The 21,333-nt window shown below is 31.6% G+C and overlaps 2 protein-coding genes and 1 long non-coding RNA gene across 4 annotated transcripts in view; 1 reads left to right on the forward strand and 2 right to left on the reverse strand.

The window, feature by feature from the left end:
* LOC136037032 (ras-related and estrogen-regulated growth inhibitor-like protein) overlaps window positions 1–21,333 on the forward strand; it is a 234,150-nt gene that overhangs the window by 156,221 nt on the left and 56,596 nt on the right. The gene's annotated exons all lie outside the window — the stretch shown is intronic.
* On the reverse strand, window positions 1,541–5,191 carry LOC136036852 (keratin-associated protein 19-2-like). The gene is made up of 2 exons (XM_065719179.1): window positions 5,119–5,191; window positions 1,541–1,834 (listed from the first exon to the last, which is right to left on the reverse strand). The coding sequence occupies exons 1-2, from the start codon at window positions 5,131–5,133 to the stop codon at window positions 1,604–1,606; spliced, it is 246 nt and encodes an 81-aa protein (XP_065575251.1). The 5' UTR covers window positions 5,134–5,191; the 3' UTR covers window positions 1,541–1,603.
* Window positions 12,977–16,699, reverse strand: LOC136037029 (uncharacterized). The gene is made up of 2 exons (XR_010619853.1): window positions 16,631–16,699; window positions 12,977–13,330 (listed from the first exon to the last, which is right to left on the reverse strand). It is a non-coding gene; the product is annotated as an uncharacterized LOC136037029 (long non-coding RNA).

A 21,333-nucleotide genomic window follows, 5' to 3' on the forward strand; every position in this document is an offset into this window, starting at 1 on the left:
TCTTAATACGTTGAATCTGATGATGTGATTTTCACTATGATTCTATGACTTTTAGGGAATGTTTCCCCCTTTTATCGAAAATAAGGTATTTTTTTTCTCGTAGCTTCTTGTGAGTAAGACTGAACTTGATGCAACTTATATATTTGTAATCAGCATAATAATCTGATTTTTTATGTATCTATTGATATCAAAATTCTGTTATTTAGAGTTCCGGTTACTATTGAGCCGGATCGCCCCTTACTTACAGTTCGTTCCCACGAACTGTTTCATTATTTTAGAAATTCATTTCTGCTGATCTTAAGTTTAATATGTCATTTACTTTTCTTTGAAAACTTTTTATAGCTATAAGTAAAATTCAGACAGACTAGACCAACAGACTAACAGTCAGACTACTCTGAAAAATCATACACCACTATACATGATACTTTGTATCATGTATCGATACATGATACTTTGTATCGATACATGATACGAGATACCTTGCTCGTTTTGGTCAAAAAGTGAGCAAGAAAAATTCAATTATTGATACCTCTTAAGCAAGACTTGTAGCTGTTTTTTTCATGGGCCTCGATACCTATATGCCCCATCCTTCGTGCCTGAATAATCACCAAATATATATTCAAGCCTTAAAACAAATATTATACTGAATGAGAACGGACAAAACCCAGAAGAAATATCCATTAATTGAGATCTGGTGCGATGCTGTGTCGTTTACTAGGCGATAGTCTCTTGAAGAAATGTCATTACTAAAAATCATTTGTGGTACTGTTTTTACTCATACTTTCTATTAAATGGGTTCTTGAACAATAAAATCTTGAAACTATTTACAGTAGCAAACAGTAAGTAAAGTACAACCCATGTTCATAGTAGAACTCTAAAAAGCGAAAGTTCTATTGAAAAGCACACATTCAAAAAGTATAATTTCATTCTGATTCCTGATGTCAAATATTTATTTTGTTCCTAGTTACACAACGAAATTTTTTAGTATTAAAACATTCTATAATTTTAAACAACCCCGTATAGGGTAAGGTTTAAGTTGAACTAAGACATCAAACTGGTCAGCTATAGGACTGGGTTTCATACCTCTTTCCCTTAAGCTTGCTTATGGATGGGTTTTGATTTGTTTTAATTCCAGGGTAACCGTAACGAACCGCTGATTGTAGAACATTGCAAGGAGGTGGATAAAAAATGAATTGAGGATTTAGTGCTCTGTCTGGATAATTTAGAAATGGCACCCCCATTGGGACACTTCTTTAAGTTTTTGAAACATTGCATACTTAAGATATTGAAAACTAAACAAAAAATAATTGTATCTTTGGTTATGAAATTAAAAAAACAAAACTATTCCTTTCTATCTCTAACTCCCTCTCCCTCTCTCTCACTATCTAAGTAGTTTTTGGATTTAAGTGTATATTAAATTTTATGATTAGAAAAGAGCACTAAGTAGCCCCCCTCCGTTTTAAGTGTAAGTCTTTCTTTAGCTTCAGTTCTGATATATCGGATGTCTACAGTCTTAAAAAAAAACTAAGTAGTACGATAATTTTTCAAAAGAATCATGTTTTATTTTAAAGAAGGGAACCGTAAAAATAGAAGTTCACAATTTTCACCAGAGGCCCAATCCTGCACCATAGCCATATCCTCCATAATACGGACTGTAAAGACCTCTATGAATACCAGCCCCATATAGCCCATTGAGTCCACCATAGCCATAGCCTAGCCTTGATCCATAGCCGAAACCATAGCTTGGAAGAAATGATTCACTTCCTTCGACGTCAGCTTCTTTCTTTTCCTCTGCTAGTGCACAGAAGCCAATAGCAAAAAGAGCAAGGAATACCTGCAAATGAGGAAAATAGGGTTAAATACCCAAAAAACTGATAGGTTAGGTAGCTATTTGACATTACTGATACTACTTTGAGACAGTTGTCATTGCTGCATTCATGTAAATGGTAAAAACATCATTCCAATCAAGGAATAAGTGTGACGAAATCGGTAGACCCAATATTATTTCCAGTATGATTTAAGAAGACTAAAATCAGTTTAAGGTTATGCTTATTTATCGTTAATTTTTGTAACTACTTATAAATATAACATATTTATAAAATATTTATAACTTTAAGTGAACTGTAATTTTATTATATATTTTCTAGTCTATATACAATTGTAAATGCTTTGCCATTCCCTTTGTCTTTCTAAATTCAAAACAGCTTCGTTGCAAAAGCAAATTCCGTATTTTTCTTTTGTCATGATACTTTGTTGACTGAATACTCATTGATCTCATAAATTTCGTTAAAGCGAATTCGAATTAAACTTATTAAATTTTGTAAATTAATCCCAAAATCTTGGTAATACAATAATCCCCAAAAAATAAATATAAACAAGCCCGTTTCTATTGCCTCTATCTCTAATAGAAAAAGCCTTAGAAAAAATTGTTAGGAATTATTGTCATTGTTGGATCATCATAAGAATGAAAATTAAATTGATATAGAAAAATATTATTAGCCATAAATAAAAATCAATCTTGCTTTATGAAGCAAACTTCCTGGGCTTTCTTTTCTGGCTATAGGGCGGATGGGTGTTTCTTAGAGAATTAATCGAAATATTAGAAACGCTTTATATTACTTTTTTTCTCTTTTAAAATGACATGAAATTACCATTTTCTTCTTTGATTTAAGTAGCTTCTCATTGATGTTAAATTATATCCTACTTCCAAAGTTTGATCAAGTGCTTAATAATTTTTTAATGAAGTTCGCTGACACTAAACACCTTTTACTAAAATTTTCTTCTTTGATTTAAGTAGCTTCTCATTGATGTTAAATTATATCCTACTTCCAAAGTTTGATCAAGTGCTTAATAATTTTTTAATGAAGTTCGCTGACACTAAACACCTTTTACTAAACTTTGAAATATTCAATCGCAATTTGTTCCAAAACTAGCGTCCCCCCAAAAAAAATTTATTCCTGGAAATTTGATTTTCTCTTACAAAGTTTCAGCTTTCAAAATGTGTTCAAGATTGCTTGATTAGTGAAGAGTTATACGATAAGTTTTCTCTTAAAACTAGTTTTAAGTTTTATTTTCATGATTCAAAAATAATATAGTTTATAATATTGTAATTGATACTATAAAATCAATAAATTTTTAGTAAAATATAATTACATTACAGTATAATACTGATTATGATATAGTAGGTTAATTTAAATAATATAGTTAGCTGAAATAAATTAACGAATAAACCTTTTATAGATATATTTTAAAAACTTTTTAATTTACTTATTATGATTGTTCAGAAAAATATATTTAGCTCATTTTTGCTTAAATTGACAAAGGCAAATAACTTACGAAAAGATTCATCATTTTTATTGTATTGCTTGATAATTTCCTTGGGAGACTATTTCAGATACTGATGTCAAGTGAACAGGTCTATGGGTATTTATAATTCAAATCAAGACAGATTTTATCAATTTTTTCTTTTTGATAAAGATGCTGAGACAAAGATTCCATTATTGCAGTAGAAATTTTTTAAACTTGATTTAAATAAAAGCCTTCCAGGTAAGCTCATTTTGAAATCATATGAAAAATAAGTTTTACAGAATTAAATACTATTGTGAGCAGGTATATACAACAGCAGAAATGCGGGACGGTAGAATATTGAAATTCCTTTAATTCACACTTGCTCACATGTCTTCATGGATCAATAGTAACTTTTCCTGTTTTAAATTTTTTCCTACTTTCAAATTTTGATCAAGTTCTCTTTTCAAGTAAACTCTTTTTTACTAAGCTTTGAAATATTCAATCAGAATTTTAGCTAGATTAACAGGATTAAGAGGATTTTAGTAATTTGCTAAAACTAGTTACTTTCTACTTGACTTTAAAATATTCAATCAGGATTAGTTCCAAAGCTAGTGGCTCTCTCAAAAAAGTTATCACTGGGGATTTGATTTGTTCATTCAAAATCTAAGTTTTCAAAATGCGTTCAAGCATGTTTGATTAATGAAAATTTATGCAATAAGTTTTAGTTTAAATCTAGTTTAATTTTTATTTACGTGAAAATTTTTAACGTTATATAATTTTTTGAAACTTGATTTGAATAAAAGTCTTCCAGGTTAGCTCATTGTGAAATTATATCAAAAAAAAATTTTCCAGAATTAACTATTCATTGTGAAATTGTGAAATTATATCAAAAATAAATTTTATATTACTTCCATTACATTTTCCTCTTTTTTGCAAATGAGGCTAAGACAAATATTCCATTATTGCTCTAGACATTGTTTCAAACTTGATTTTCATAAAATTCTTCCGGGTAAGCTAATTGTGAAGTTACACACATGTGTAACACATGTGTACACACATAATTCTGAAGTTAAAATGTTAAAATGAAGTTAAAAATTAAAGTGAAGTTAAAGTTAAAATGTGAAGCTAGTTCTTCCGGGTAAGCTATTTCTGAAGTTACACCCATTGTGAAATTACATCACAAATAAATTTTGCAGAATTAAGTACCATTGTGACCAGGGTAGGCAGATATACGAGAAGGCAGAATATTACCATGGCTTTAATTCACACTTGTTTCGAATGTTTTCCTGTATCGATTTTCCCTATTTTAAATTTTTTCATACTTCCAAATTTTGATGAAGTTCTCAATAATTTACGTGTGAATTTGGCTAACACTAATTACTTTTTACAAGACTTTGAAATATTCAATCAGGATTAGTTCCGAAACTAGTGACTCTCCCAAAAAACTTGTCACTGGGAATTTTATTTTCTCTTACAAAGTTTCAGTTTTCAAATGTTCAAACTTGTTTGATTAATTAAAAGTAATGTGATAAGTTTTATTTTAAATCTAGTTTTAAGTCTTGTTTATATGAATCAATGATAATGCAGTTTACAATAATGTAAATTGTATATTGCATAATCAATCAATTTTTAACATTATATAACTATATTACAGTACAATATTGACTATGACATAGTAAGTTAATTTATATAATATAATTATATAAGAAAATTAATGAATAAATCTTGGACGGATGTAATTTAAGAATATGTTAATTTACATGTTATGATTGCTCAGAAAAACACATTTAGCTAATTTTTGGTTAAGTTAAAGAAAGTCAAATAACTTACGAAAAGTTTCATCATTTTTATTATATTGCTTGAGAATTTTCTTAGGAGACTATTTCAGATACTGATGTCAAGTAAACAGGTCTATGGGTATTTATATTCCAAATCAAGATAGGTTTCAGCCTTGAACCAACCAATCCCAAATTTTACATTTTTTTTGTAAAAGAGGCTGAGACAAAGATTCCATTATTTTATTAGACATTGTTTCAAATTTGATTTAAGTAATACTCTTCCGGATAAGCTGATTGTGAAATTACACCCGTTGTGAAATTAACTAAAAAATAAGTTTTTCAGAATTAAGTGCTATTGTGAACATAGCCTATACAAAAGCACAAGTGCGGGACGGCAGAATATTGCAATGGCTTTAATTCACACATTTCTCGCATGTTTTCATGGATCAATAGTAACATACGTTTAGAGTTTCAAGATTAATTTTAATAATCGTAAATTTTTCTTACAAGTTTTTGTTTTTAATTATAACTTTAAAAATCTGTATAAAATCAAAAGGCATTAAAAATAAAACCTGAGGAATTCCTGTGAGTTAAAGATAACATTATAACCAGGGCTGCTGAAAATACTCTTAGAGATTATTTTTACATTTTCACCTCGGGTGGAGCAGCTTGAATTTATAAAAAATTAGTGTGTGTGTGTGGGGGGGGATTTTAGTTCTAGATGGTGAAAATTTGTCATGTTTAACAATTTTTTCAATGAAAATACCACAAAAGAAAATAATTTATCAATGAACATTGACATGAACATGAGAATCGTTGCCACGACTCGTACAACACTTCTGCTAAAACGCACGCCTTCATATTTTTTTTTTTTTTTTTTTTTTTTTTTTTTTTTTTTTTTTTAGCTAGGAGCTCATTATTTCTGACTTTTGTTGTCTTCTTATGTAATTAACTGAAGAAACTTTTTTTTTTACAAAACAAGTTTTTCAAAGAAAAGTAAAGAGCTCCATTACGTCAAAATAGAGCAGAAATAAAGTCAAATAGTCTTCAAACCGTAAAACTACTGCAAATCACTGTTAATAGATAAATGATACTCAAAATGAACAGAAATTACAATAAATAGCTAAGTCAGACTCAACAAGCAAATATTATCATTAATACGGATGATAGCTCCCATGACATCTCAAGACCAGAGCATAATTTGTGCTTTACTGAAGACAAATAAGCGTGGATTGTCAGTGTAATTGACACATACTGATATTTATTCCTTAATTTTTTATTTTTATATTAATTAAAGTAAAAAAGAGGGAAAACATTCAAAACCTATTTATTTCCAGTAAAGAGCAACTCATGTTCGGGTCTTGAGAAGGCATGGGGTTTATCGGCCCTACTCATGTTAATTTAAACTGCTAAGTTTGATAGTCCAGGTTCTAGGATTTCTTCTGATATATTGGAAGCTAAAAAGAGATTTTCGCAGTATAAATGTAAAAACAAATGATTATTAATCAAATTTTCTTAAAAAACGAAACAATCAATTACTAACTTTTCACGATTGAATAGCGTTTAAACCCCTCGAACTTCCTGTAAGTAGAAAAAATTATTTGATCATTCATGAATAAAATCACAAAAGAGACGCAGGGGTATACATAAGGGGGAAGAGGTGGCATTTTGAAATTACAACCTTACCCTGAAACTTTAAATTTTTCTGATTTTTCATTCATATAATAGACCTTATTAATTTTCTCACCATATATCCCTCCCCGACCAAAAAATGTATTGTGTATATGCCCAAGAAGCGAAAACAAAAACAAAGAAACGATCGTTAATTAGAAACAAATACCCATTTATTCAAAGTGGGAAATTGGTCTATAATAATTCATTTTAAAAAACAGCAAGGATGTTTGGACAGACCCTAGGAAAAGATTATAACAGTTAAGTACAACACTTTGATATAATTAGTATAGGGTCGAGGGATATAGTAGCCACGCTCCTTTGCAGAGCAGTTTGTTTGGTTTTAAGGTAAACGATTTTTCAGTTACATTTGAAAACACCTGCTTTTTTTACTTACTTTTCCATGTTAAAAATTTTCTTATAGTTATATTCTTCCTCCCCATTCACAAATTTCAGTACTAAATGGTCATTTTCCTTTAATGAGAATGAGACATTTTTTCTTACAGTTTTTTTTGAATAGGAACTAAAGAATTTAAATTAAATAGAACTATTGTAGTACAAACTATATCTTCAAAAATAATATTCTATCCCATACCCCATATTTGTGCTATTACCTGGATGACATCCCTTCAATTCCCTGCTTAGTGTCAATTCAAAATCATTTTATAAGGAAAATGTTACTGAAGGAAAAAAAAAATGGCGATACTAATGCTTAAACGAGCAGACATTTAAAATAAAATAAAATGAATAATCGTATTACATCTAAAGATAGCAGATAGCCTACATATCTGGATCAATAAATTTAACCTATAAGGAATGAAAAGTAAAATGAATAATAAAGTCATACGTAAGACAAATAGAAAATAAAACAAATACCCTATTTGCTACCACAAACAGCTTGTACAATTGATCTTTACTGAATTTTTTTTATTTCCAAAAGCAAATTTTTTTTAAAGACAACGTAAAAAGAATACCATAATATTATTAAACATAAGTTGTTCTAAATAAGGGTGGTTCTAGAGAAGATCCTTCTAATTATTGACCAATTTCTCTGTTATCAGCCTTTGATACAATTTTGAAAAATGTATATACTCTAGACTTCTGTCGTTTCTTGATAAAAAAAACATTCTTTTTCATTACAATCAGTTTTGTTTTCACCCTAGACCCTCAATAGAACATGCTTCTATGACCTTATTGAAGTTCATTCACAAGGGGCTTGATGAGGGTAGAATTCTAGCTGCAGCTTTTCTTGATGCCGAAAAAGTGTTTGAGAACATACCATATACTATCCTACTCTCCAAAATTGAACGCTTAGGGATAATGGAAAACAGTTATCATTGGTTTGAAACTTATTTATCAGAAAAGCCTATCAGTATTAACCCTAAACTCCTAGATCAAATCCGTGTTGATTTTGGTGTCCCTCAAGGGTCTAACCTAGGACCTGAACAAACTAATCGAAGTTGCTGTAGTATTTTTTATCCCAATTTTGCTCCACCTAGTGAGGCAGCTCAAGACACAGTGCTATTTGTATTTGCAGAGGATAGTACTCATGGGTGTTCAGAAATTAAGGATTCTTCTCTTATCAAGAAAGTGTATTCTGTTCTAGAAAGAACTTTTGTTTGGTTTGGTGCAAATCGCCTTGCCTTAAATCTAGCCAAATCTAGTCTACTTATTTTTTAAAGGTTCTTCTTGTCCTTTGATTCAAACTATTTCTATCACTCACGGTGATATAACTCGTCCCTCTGATAGACATGTTCGATTCCTGGGTATTTTGCTTGAAGATTTTTTTTTTCAAACATCACTGTGCTCTTATGGAATTCTTATCTAACCTATGAAACCTATATGAACCTAACCTTATGAAACCTAGGAATTCTTCAGAAGCTTCGTCATTGTATTCCTTGTTCAATAATAAAAATCCTATTTCACTCTCTCATTCGACCTTCTATGCACCGCAGTTGAACAGTGTGGCTATCAAAATTCTCTTCTTTTACCTGTCCTGTTTTAAAAGTATATAAGCGAGCAATTGGATTAGAGTCGGAGCAGTGAAATCGCTGAGAGGAGTGAGGGGGAGGCAGTTGAACTCCCCCCCCCCAATAATCTGGAAGAAAAGACTATAATTTATTAAGTTGCTGCACAACTGTTGCTCGTTTTAATTGTAAAATTTGTCACATAGTTTGAACAGATAATTTTTTTTTTTTACATTAATCTAAGTTTATTTTTTACATAAGTAAAACGAGATAAATATGGGTCTATTAAAATTCATTTTAATATTTTTCCAAATATACAGCCTTTAAAACCTTATCATCAACTAAACAGCTGATCCTAGCTAATGGTAAAATTTAAAAATGTTCTATACTTCCTGTTTTGCCTCATTTGCTCAGGTCAATTTTTTCCCTGATATTGAAGGTGCTTCTACTACCTAAAATCTATCAATTCAAGGTTAGATTCTTTTGTTTTAAATTTTCAATGGCGGAAACGAATACACCCTCTACATCTCCAAATAGGACAGAAATGGAATCATTCAAAAATCAGAAGGTATATATACAGTAAATATAACCCACTGGATGAAAAAGAAATCTTTGAAAAAGAATATAAGACTTGGGGCTTTTTATAACAATATTCATACTAAGCTATAACTAGATAGGTCAAATTGGCTGTAGTCTAGTCATGAAATTTGGTAGAGGGGATCCACTCTAGGAATTATTTTATTGTTTTAATTCTATCCAGTATTTAATTGAAAATCCAATATAAAGAGGAATTATAAAATCCAATATATTTTTTAATTGTTTTAATTTTTTTCAATTTATATTAATTTATTTTATTTAATTGAAAATCCAATTTAAATAGCTCCAAATTCCTTTTTTTTCTTACTGAAATGCCTAATAAGCGCTGATAACGTCCAATTTCTTGTAGTTGGATTCACATACTAACCCATAAATGTAACCCATAAACCCATAAACACATACTAACCCATAAACCCATAAATATAGAACTGCTTCTATGTACGATACTATGCTGACTTCTTACTATTTTCGCTTTTTCAAATATTTCTTTTTACCAGCTCCAAAAAGACATGAATGTGCTAAGAATTATGATTCAAATTAGTAGCCTTTGACACAACGCCAGAGCTACTTGTGGGAGATTTTTATCTGTAGCAGCATGCTCTAAGAAATATTTGTTGAGAATAGAATAAAATGATTTAAAAATAATCTGTACAATTTCCTGACAGTTTAGAAATTTGTGTGCACCTATAAGCGGTATCAACTCATTTTCTTTTTTTACTGTTATCAGTTTTATCATGCGGCACTAGAAGACTGACCTTCGCTTGTTTTTTTTTTTTTTTTAAATGTACAAAGGTAATTTTAAAAATCTAGGAGTCAATTTACCCTCCAGTTAACATCCCTGGCACTTTTAATTGAAACTAAGGTTTCTGTCACCATGTTGTCAAGTATTGCTCATATTTTCTGGATATTCTTTGTCAAACAATACCCAACGGATAAGTTAATATTTCTAGCCTTATTCTTGGAATACTTTCAAATTTGAAATAAGGTCACTATTTAAATGTGGGAATATATCACAATATAACGTTACACAATTTGGGGTTGTACTTTGACTTATCTTGTATCTTTACTTATACAACACTACTTGTATCTTTACTTATCTTATACTTACTTATACTTGTATCTTTACTTATACAACACTTTGTGCCCCACTGATGTCAATGCTGTTTATTAATATAAAAACGATGAGCCACAAACAAATAAATCTAATAAAAAAAAATAAGCAGTATTTTATTAAATCACATATATAAAATATAGTAATAGTAGTATTAGTAGCAGTAGTAGTAGAGCAGTTGTAGTAATAGTAATAATAGTAGTTGTAGTAGTAGGAGTAGAACTATTAGAAGTTTAGACATAGTGCCTTTTGGTTCGCATAAAATTTTCCACAACTAGCCCTGAAAGCTTCAGCTCAACCCTTTAAGCCGGGCCTGAGATATTACTGATACATTCTCTTTGGCTAATTGAATGCACATATTGTGTTCTGAATAAGTTCAACATCCCCATCAACATTCCGTAAAAGTTTCACGTTAATACCCTTAGTCTGAGAAGTAGAAGTAGTTATAGTAGTAGTACTAGTAGTAATAGTAGTAGTGTTTTTCTAATAAATTGCTTTCTAACAAAACATTTAATTCAAAATTTTGGATACTTTGGGAAGAGGTTTTCTTTAATACAGATTGAAAAGCTGTACAGTTTTTGTCTTTTATAAGGCTGACCATTCCAACACTTTTCCTGAAGAAAACCTTGAATACTAAATATACCTACTTGACGTAGTGAGACTTATTTTGGTCTGTTGTTTTTTAGTTCGAGTCGGATAAGAAGTTCTTTGGAATTTTTTTTTTAGAGGAATCGCGCCAGCATCTTTATTCTTCATCTAGAACATCTTCATCCAGGAACTTGCGAATGTAAGTTTCAAGCCGTTCAAAAAATCCTTGTTTTGGCTTCCTTTTGGGGTCAATAATTTCTTCTGTTGGATCAACTAAGCCCAAAAACTTAATAAAGAATCTCTGATTGGACTAAACTAAAAGTCTTTATGGCTCTTTTTGGTGTCATTTTTTGGGTGACGTAGCTCTGCAGTTAAACACTCTCTTTACACTTCATGGTTCACTTGTCCGAAAGAGTTGCAAATACAATTTTCGAATCAGTAAAGAAGCCATAATTTTTTTTTCTTGTTGATTAGAGCCTCCTTGACCAAAAGACTTAAATATAAGTTTTATTTTTTCGCGGAAAAAAGCCGCAAATTTAAGGGCTCTGTTTTTGGTTGGTCCGTGCCCTCTATCTCATTTTGTTTTTCAAATTGATTCCCACTGTTCTATGAGCCTCTGACTGTAAGTATTGACCGTTTAAAATCAATAAGTAAAAAAAGTACAACGTTTTGGATCGGTTTTGTAAAATTTTGTCCCCCCCCCTTATCCCAAAGAAATACCCAATCCACAACAAATATCCTGGATAAGCCCTTGCATTTGGGTTTCATCGGTTAAGGCTTTAAAGATTTAAATTTCAGGCAATTAGAATAAGAGATTTTGTTTTGGTCTATTTTTGACAAATTCTCCTTCATTGTGCCTTGCCCATTGTGGTCCTCTTGGCTCAAGGATAAAGTATACAAGTCTCAAGCCTATCGAAAATACTTAAATTTGACCCTTTTTCAGGTTTCTTTCTAGGGGAAACCAGTGCTTTAATTCAAAAGGTGTTATTTTTACACAATGATTGACGTTAGTAGTTTGGACTTCTTTTAGACCTTATTTTAAAGTCAATGTTTTTATCTATTATTATTATTATTTTAATGGGATTCAAAGTACATACAGACAAAAGTGTCGTATCAAGCCGGTAAAAGAAAGTTCACGGTCCAGTTTCAAGTCCAATTATTTTGTGTCTGCGTGCCCTAAACCCCCATTTTTCTGTATTTTTTGTATACTCTTACTCGTCAACTTAAGATGCAAGTCTCAAGAAGTTTCGAAAAAAAGTTTCCTGGCCTTTTCGAGTAACACATTCTTGTTCTTCATTTTATTTTTGCTTTGCCGTTCGTTTGACTCAGAGGCTTTTAAACGTAAATTTGAAGCTAATCAAAAAAGTTATGGCCCATTTTCTAGCCTAGCTCTCGCAGTTACAACTTCCGAGATAAAACTAAGTTTCTTTTGCACCAGTTTTCTTTTGGCCCAAAAAATTACGACTCTATATTCCAAACTGATAAGGAACTAAATTATTTTAGCGGATTTTTGAACCTCAAAGTACCCTCTTCCTTTCAACAAATACTTGTTGTAGTCTTGGCCGAGGGAGCTATCCCTGAAAGTTTCAATCCTATGGGACACCCAAGTTCTATTCCAGGTCCACACTAAATAGTCATAGCATATACTAATGAAAGGTTATGTATTAGTTACAGTTAGATGAGGCTGGTAGTTTCAATGAAATTCTATTTGCGTGAAAACTTGGCTTTTGGACACAAGTCTCTTTAGGCGTAAATAAGCAGAGAGTATGACCAACCATAGGTATTGCTTACCAATTCAGTTGCTTTTCAGTTGCAATTCAATTTGCTCCTCTCAAAAATTAAAATCTTGGGGAGAAATTATACCAAATAGTTACCAAACCAAAAAGAATAGACATAGAAAGGAGAGGGGGGGATGAAACCTTTCCTGTTTACTCCTACAATGACTATAAAATGATGTTTGTCTATAAAAAAATAAATACAATTTGTCAAAATTTATTTTTAATAATAATCATATTCCAAGAGACATTATCAAATTGTGATCAATATGCATAACCGTATCTATTTCCATAGCCAGATCCAATTCCATGACCATAACTTGCTCCAAGACCATAACCGTATGGTACGCCATAGCCATAACCGACATAATGTGGTCGATAATAAGCTCTGTTTACCACAACACTATGTCCTCCATGGTTTCCGTAGCCATAGCCGTGTGAGATACCATATCCGTAACCGTAGCTGGGAGCATAAGACTCACTGGCTTGTAGATCTGCTACCTTATTTTCTTCTAAAGATGTTGCAAGAACGATGGAGACAATTGCTAGGAAAACCTGTAATCGTATAAACATGACGTGGGATGAAAAGAGCTGGAAATAAAGAAATAAAAGAAAGAAAAGAGGAAAAAAGACAGAAAATCAACAATAAAATAGAATAAAGAAATCTGGAAGTTAATCTATGTGTTGAAGATGGAAGGAAATGGCTCATTTATGGGATGCATTGTTTTCATATGGGAAAAGCTATTATCCTTATCCGACAAGAAATTGAAACTTTTGCTCAATTATTCATTAGCATTTCCCATAGGAAGATTTTATGTGAGTATCACCAATGTCTCATTTTCGTGTAATACTAAGACATTGTATACTAGGTACTGTGTGTATATACTTACGGGCACTGACATTATTGAGTGGTGAGATTTTAAGCAGAGCTTTAAATTATAATTTAAATTTCTGTAATAGTACTTGCATACTATTTTTGATCACCTGTAACTGATTATACTTAGGAAACATGGGCATTTTCGTTGATGTTATATTATCATATTATATTGGTGAATGTAGCCACTTTATAAATAATACTGTTCATAGAGAGAAAATCAAAGAGTTCATGGTAACGAACTGTAAGTAAGGAGCGACGTGGCTCAATAGTAACTAAAACAATTTAAAGCAGTATTTTGATATTGGTAGATACATCAAAAGAATCAGCTTATTATTTTGATTTCAAATATGTAAGTTGTATTAAGTTTTGTGTTACGCATCAAAAGCTACGAGCCCGAGAAAATTTGCTTGATTTTAGAAAAAGGGGGGGAAATAACTTCTAAAAGTCAAATAATCTAAATGAAAACGGTACCATCAGATTCAGTGTATAAGAGAACCTTATTTCATAGGTTTAAACTTCCTATCTCCAAAAATGTGAAATTTTCTATTTTTGGCAGAAGAAAGATTATGGATGCGTGCTTATTTGCTTTTTTTCCAAAGGGTAATTGTATCGACCCATTGGTCCAGGAATATCGGGAGAGAGCTCATTCTAATGGAAATTCAAAGTTATACTGCACTTTTTAAGTGATCAAAAAGATTGGAGGGCAACTGGGCCCTCTCTCCGCCCCTTTTTTCCAAAAACCATCCGTATGAGATAGCCATTTTGTTCATTATTGATGAAAGGTGCTATAACTATGCCTTTAAATATAAAACGCCCCCCCTCGCAGCCCGAGGGAAAGGTCTTTAAGTTACAAAATTTGATCAGTGTTTACACATAGTATTTGTTTTTGGGAAGTATGCATACATTTTCGAATGGGTGGGGCAAACTTTTTACTATTTTTTCACGGGGGTATTTTCATGGGAAAGGAAGTTTCGAGAAGGTCAACTTGTCAGGGAAAATTTTGCACTTGGGGAATTTGCCAGAAATCTTATATGAAATTCTTTTTATATGTTTACTTTCTCTTTTGCTTCTGAATTTTATGCGTGTAGTTATTACGGATAGAGGATATTTTCAATGGGGGGGATTTCTCCTGAAGGTGGGGCCAGATTTTCTGGCATTATTTAAAAAACGATCGGAAATTAAATGGAAAAAACTAGTTTTTTTAACTGAAGATAAGGAGCAACATCGATGACCATGAGGAGAGGGGTTGCTCCTTCCTTAACACCAAGCTTTTTACGCTAAAGTGTTAAAGCACTTTTGAAACTTTATTCAAAAATGTGATAATTTTTGTTCGTTTTAAGTTTTAATGTTGCTCCTTAACTTCAGTTGAAAATAACTTTTTTTTTATTGAATTTTCACCTAAGAGTTTAATTGTTTTGCTGTTATCAATTCACCCTAAATTTAAGATATGTGTAGATATTCGTGACTTTAAATAACGTCTCCTGTATTAAGACACAACCACTTTTAGGTGATTCTTTAAGGTAAATAAAACGGTCAACTCTATAAAATAAACAAATAAAATTTTTTTTTGAAGCAATGGAGAGAAAAAAAAAGGGGGGCATATTTGGTCAAAAAATCAAGTCATACGCACAATTGCACAATCGCTGCTTTACATGAAAATAGGGATACAAGACTCGTATCCTAAACAATATCTAAAGTAACGACGAAATTCAATGCTTCATTTTCATCGAGAGCCTGTAAATCAGGGCTATATCCAGAAGTTTTGTGCTTGGGGAGATGGGAGAAAACGATATCAAAAAGGATCTTGGGGAATGGCACCAAAATATGAAGAAGACTAGATATGGCATTCGTCTAATAGTCTCAGAAAATTTTTTAACCTGCACTCTTAAGAGGTCTTTATTAGCGGAGAAAAATTTAGGGATGAGCGGCTCAAAACCAGTATTTCCTTCCCTCTTCTGGATGCAGCTCTACCGCATGGCAACGATTTTAATACAGATTCTCTGTTTAGCTGCATCCTAGCCTCTCCTCCTTCCATCTGTGCATGGATATAGCCCATGGCACTACCAAAAAACCCTTAGCTAATTCAGCACTATATAATATCATAGCCCTTAGTAATATCAAAAAATTATCATACAGAAATTTTTGTCTTTGTTTTCTTTATGATCTTTATTATGAACTTCTTGATTGATGAAAAATAAGAGTGAAAACGACTTCCAACGAACAAAGTTAGTAAAATTTACATACATCCTAGGGCTGCATCCAGTAATTACGGGGAGGGAGTTGAGATTCAATTAAACTGAAAGCAAATCAGCTAATATTTTTCTATTTCATAGATTTCTTGGAACATGATATAACATTATATTTTTGAAATTTTCCATTACGATATTACTTCATGAGACCGTTGCACTAAATTTTAGTTCAGAGAAAAGACACTAAATGAAAAAAAATTAAAGAAATGAATTAAAAGAAATTGAATTCTAAAAACGGAGACAAAGCTTTGACATTTTGAATGGTCTTTAGAATTTAGTTTGTCCCTTTAAATAAATTTGTCTCATTATCATTGGGTTTATGGATAAATTTGTTGTGTCAAAATTCAAAGCTTAAATCCTTTCCAATATTTTTTCTTTTATAAAATCTGTGTAGAAACTTCCCAATTAATGTTACCTCAAGGGCAATTTTGACAAGGGTTAGTATCTATTACGAGCCCCTGACCTGAAAAAAGCTGATCTCTGTCTAAAATAAGAGAGATAGTTCAAAATGCCGAAGATAGTTCGAACTTATATTTAACAGTTGCATTTAAATTAAACAATTAGTTCAGTATAATATTTAGTCCCTCTACCATTACTAAATATTATCTGGCATTACATTATATCCTTATATTATTTATTATCCAGCTGAACAAATTGAAACCTATATTAATTTAATATAAGGACCAATTTGAGCTTTTTAAAAAAATGTATATAAGTTGCCAAACTCACAATTTTTTTCATCATATTGGTAAGATTAAATTCCGAATAGACTTGTTCAGTTACCAATCGTATAATGGCTAAAAAAAAATTTTCTTTTCTATTAATTCAAAATATTTGCTGACCTTGCTTGCTGCGCCCTTCTTCAAGTGACGACATGGCTAAGAATAGGCGTTGATTGAAGTTCATGATATACAAAAATGGGTTGCCGTTTTATTCTTCGGGTAGGAAATCTATTTTTATTACATCAGTGATTTTAACCAATGACTGGAAAAAGTAATGGCAGATTGAATTGAAGGACTTTTCAAAACTTATGTATTTTACCAAATATTCTATCTAAGGGCATCCTTAATTCAGAGGTGCTCACAAAGCTAATAAGCTAAGGATTTCCAAGGTTTCTATTCCTTCCCCTCCTCGAAATAACAAAAATAGAGAACATATTTTTTTAGAATCCTGTAGAAATGAAAACCTTATCCCAAGGCTTTAAAATATAAATTATATTTAAATACTCGGAAAGAAGCGCAATTCGCTCATACACTACAGTTGAAAACCTTAGTCCATACTATTAAGGACAAAAAACAAAAAAAACCGTATAATTTCTTCAGAGAGAAAATCTTTGGAAACTTTTTTGCTGGAAAACCTGTCCGCTGTTGATGTTTCTCAAGTTGTTAGATTAGAAAGGAATTTGTTTAGCTATGATTTTCGCTTGTCAAAGGAACGACTCTTTAAAAAATTGGAAAGCTTGAGAAATGAATCTTCGACGAGAAACCGTATTTATTCTCCAAGATTCACTCCTGGACCTGCTATTGTTTACCTCTCTTCTAAAACGTTGGAACCCCAGGAAATCGAAACACTGGAAAAAAGTCTAAAATTCTCTTTTCTACCGAAACAAGTTCCTGTGGCAGATATAGTCTCCTCTTTAGTGCCCACTTTGCATAAACACTATCCATCTATTTCTAACCCTGATGAAGCTAGGTCTTGTCTTATAAATACACTTTATAACAGCAAAAAAAAAGGTCAAGCCTCCTACCACTTTTACACCGAAAAATTTGCATGACATAAAAATACTATCTAATCTCCGTAGCCACTTGTTGTCATGGATATGACAAAGTATGACAATAAAATTCTTTCACATTTAAATGACACAACTACATATAAAACGATAAATCATGATCCTACTTATCAGTTTGTTAATAATATTATAAGTGAATTAAAGCAGCTAAAACATAATGGTAAAATCACCCCACAATTATACAACAAATTTTTTCCCCTTGGCAGTTTCTGTCCCAAACTCTACGGTTTGCCAAAAAATACATAAACAAGGTATTCTCTTAAAACTTGTCGTAGCATGTACCAAAGTCCCGCTTTCATTGTTGAAAAATGGCTTTGCACAGCTTTCAAACCTTTATTGTATTCCCAAAATTCCCATATTCGTAATTCGGAAAAATTAGTTAAGAAACTTAGTAACACAAGTACATCAGAAAACACAATAGTTGGTAGTTTTGCCATTGTTTTCATGTATACGAATATAGATGTAGCTATTTCTGAGCAATTATTTAAAAACAAAATAGAAGAAAATTATCAGAGAGGTTAACAATAAATTATCAGAGAGGTTAACAATAGCAGGTCCAGGAGTGAATCTTGGAGAATAAATACGGTTTCTCACGAACGTTTTCATTAGAGAAAGATATACGTAACTTACGAATTAGCTTACGTAACAAACTTCTATATTCTTATGTTTTTATTACGCATATGAGAGAGTTCGCCCACTCGTCAATACCTCGCTCTTTACACAAAATCTTAAATTTTTTCCTTCCCTGAATCAAAAAGGCCGTAGAATAAATAGTCGAAATTTTTAAAAATACTTTAGCGTAAAGAGTGAGGTATTAGGAGGAGGTGAACCCCTTATATTCGTAATAATTTCTGTTCGTTTTAAGTTTTAATGCTGCTCCTTACTTTCATTAAAAAAAAATTCATGTTTATTTTTTCATTGTTTTTTTAAATTATGCTAGAAAGTGCTGCGCCCCCTTCATGGAAATCTTTATCCCACATGACAAATTCCTCAATGGAAAGTTTCCCCCACATAGCCCCCCTCTTCTCAGCCCCTCCTCCCAACCAAAAAATCCCCCTGAAAACGTCTGTACTCTTCCCAATAACCATTGCTATATGCAAACACTGGTCAGAGTTTGTAACTTGCAGCCCCTCCCACGGGGACTGTGGGGGAGTAAGTCGTCCCCAAAGACATAGTTATAAGGTTTTTCGACTATGCCAAATAAAATGGATATCTCAGAATTTTGATCCGACGACTTTGGGAAAAAATGAGCGTGGGAGGGGGCCTAGGTGCCCTCCATTTTTTTTTGGTCACTTTAAAGGGAACTAGAACTTTTCATTTCCGTTTGAATGAACCCTCTCGCAAACTTCTAGGACCACTGGGTCGATACGATCACCCCTGAGAAAAAGAAAAAAAACAATAAAACAAACAAATAAACACTCATCCGTGATTTGTCTTCTGGAAAAAAATACAAAATTCCAGATTAAACTTATATATTTAAAATCAGCATTAAAATACAATTCTTTTGATGTAACTATTGGTATCAAAATTCCGTTTTTTAGAGTTTTGGTTACTATTGAGCCGGGTCACTTCTTACTACAGTTCGTTACCACGAACTGTTTTATAAGATAATTAAACGCAGACTAAAAAGACATTCCAGTACAATCAAAGATACGTCACAATGTGAGGCTACTCATAAGCCCTCAAATTTTATCTATCTTCCGTATATCCCAAAAATCACAACAAAATTAAAATATAAAATTAAATACAAAATTAAAGATTAAACCCCAGTTACGCGCCAAAGAGGGATCTATGAAATATCTATGAAATATCTTTCATAGATAGATCTATAAGAGGGATCTATAAGATCTATGAAATATCTTGCGACTTTGGAAATTACTATGTTGGCAGGACCCATCAGAATCTAGTTGGCATGTATTCAATAATCCCTCTCACATGATACTTTTTGAAAAAATCTTCACTCATTAGTAATGATTTAGGGATAAAGCAGGTGGTTCGGGAATCAATCGAATTAGTCTCAAAATAAATAATAATATTTCTTTGAACAGGGACTTGGAAGAGTACGTACTCAAATCTTTATAATCAAACTTGATTAAAAATGATCTAACAAAATATTTTACTAAACCAATTTATAATATGAACTATTAAATATTTATAATATGTTCATATTTATAATATGAACCAATTTATAATATAAACCAATTTGAACTAGTTACAAAAGAAGTTTGAGACAAGCTGCCAAAAACGCAAGATTAGCTTTCAAAATTTGCATTTAATCATTTCGTTCTGTTTTGTTTCAATGAATTTATCATCTCATTTCCTTTTATTTATCATTCCTGGTTGAACTTCGTTGAAGTAAGGATGCTAGGGTTGTTTTATAAGGTTTAAAAAAAATTTAAGACATAATTAGTTTTAATTCTCACACTTTAATATAATATATATATATATATATATATATATATATATATATATATATATATATATATATATATATATATATATATATATATATATATATATATATATATATTCGCGTGTTGTGTTGAAGTCGGCCTTTGGACATGGGCCGAAATATCCACTGAATTGAATTCCACTGTCTTGAAAAAATTAAATTAATTCCCTATAGTTTCTTCTCTTGTGTTTGTTCCCTTCCTCCATTAAGTTCTGCTATTAATATGATTTTTTCCGTATTTATCTGTACTTCTTATAAAATTTGACTGTGTTCCGGTATTTTGATTAAATTAACTGCGTCTTCCAGACAAATGTTTTGTCTTTATTTATCGACTTGATCTTTAGTTGAGCGGTTTTCACCTGAAAACCACAAAGAAGATGGGTGGGAGAGGCCAGCAGTGCTTCTCAAACTAAAATGCGATTTTCCTCAATTTCCGAAATGGTAAGGGGAATTTATAATCAAGTGTTTTGACCTTAATAACTTGAATAGTTTCTTTTTTGTTTGAATCTTACTTTTACTCTTAATTCTGGAAAGTAGTCACTGTTCCTGAATCATCTTTAAATATCAACTTTCGTTTATTTTACAATTTCTTTCAACGAGCGTGTCTTAAATTTCAGATACTATGGGCCGTGGTTTTTCTCTTGACTCGGTTGCAGCTACTGCTGTAATCGTAAATCTTGTATTTTGTGGTGACTGTCGTGCATGCACTTGATAATTAAGTTTTATATAGACTGTATCCACATTATCAAAAAGATAATGTAAGATATCATTATTAAAAAAGAAACAAACAAAACTTAAAAATAAACAATTTTTGACAAAAATATGCCTTGAGGACGACCCAAAAATGCAAATTTTCAATTTTAAAAATAACACGTCGTTGGAACAATACGCATTAGGAAGAACACTCATTTGGTCCAGAACCCAATGAGACGGAATTTTAGGAAAATTTATGTGGAAGGGATTTTTTTTTACCTAGAGCATCCAACACGACAAGACGAATCCGAACGACTAAATCAAAAGGCATAGGAAAATTGTCTGAGGAAAGAAAATGAAAAACAGGGAACTCTGCGGTTAGGAAACATGCAACAGTGAGAATTACTATGAACCACTAACAAAATTAACATGCAGCAAAATCTCTGGTTTGCAAACAACGCTGAGAATCACAAAGACTCGTAAACAAAAATTATGGGA

Source organism: Artemia franciscana, chromosome 16, assembly GCF_032884065.1.
Source record: "Artemia franciscana chromosome 16, ASM3288406v1, whole genome shotgun sequence".
NCBI classification, from domain to species: Eukaryota; Metazoa; Arthropoda; class Branchiopoda; order Anostraca; family Artemiidae; genus Artemia; species Artemia franciscana.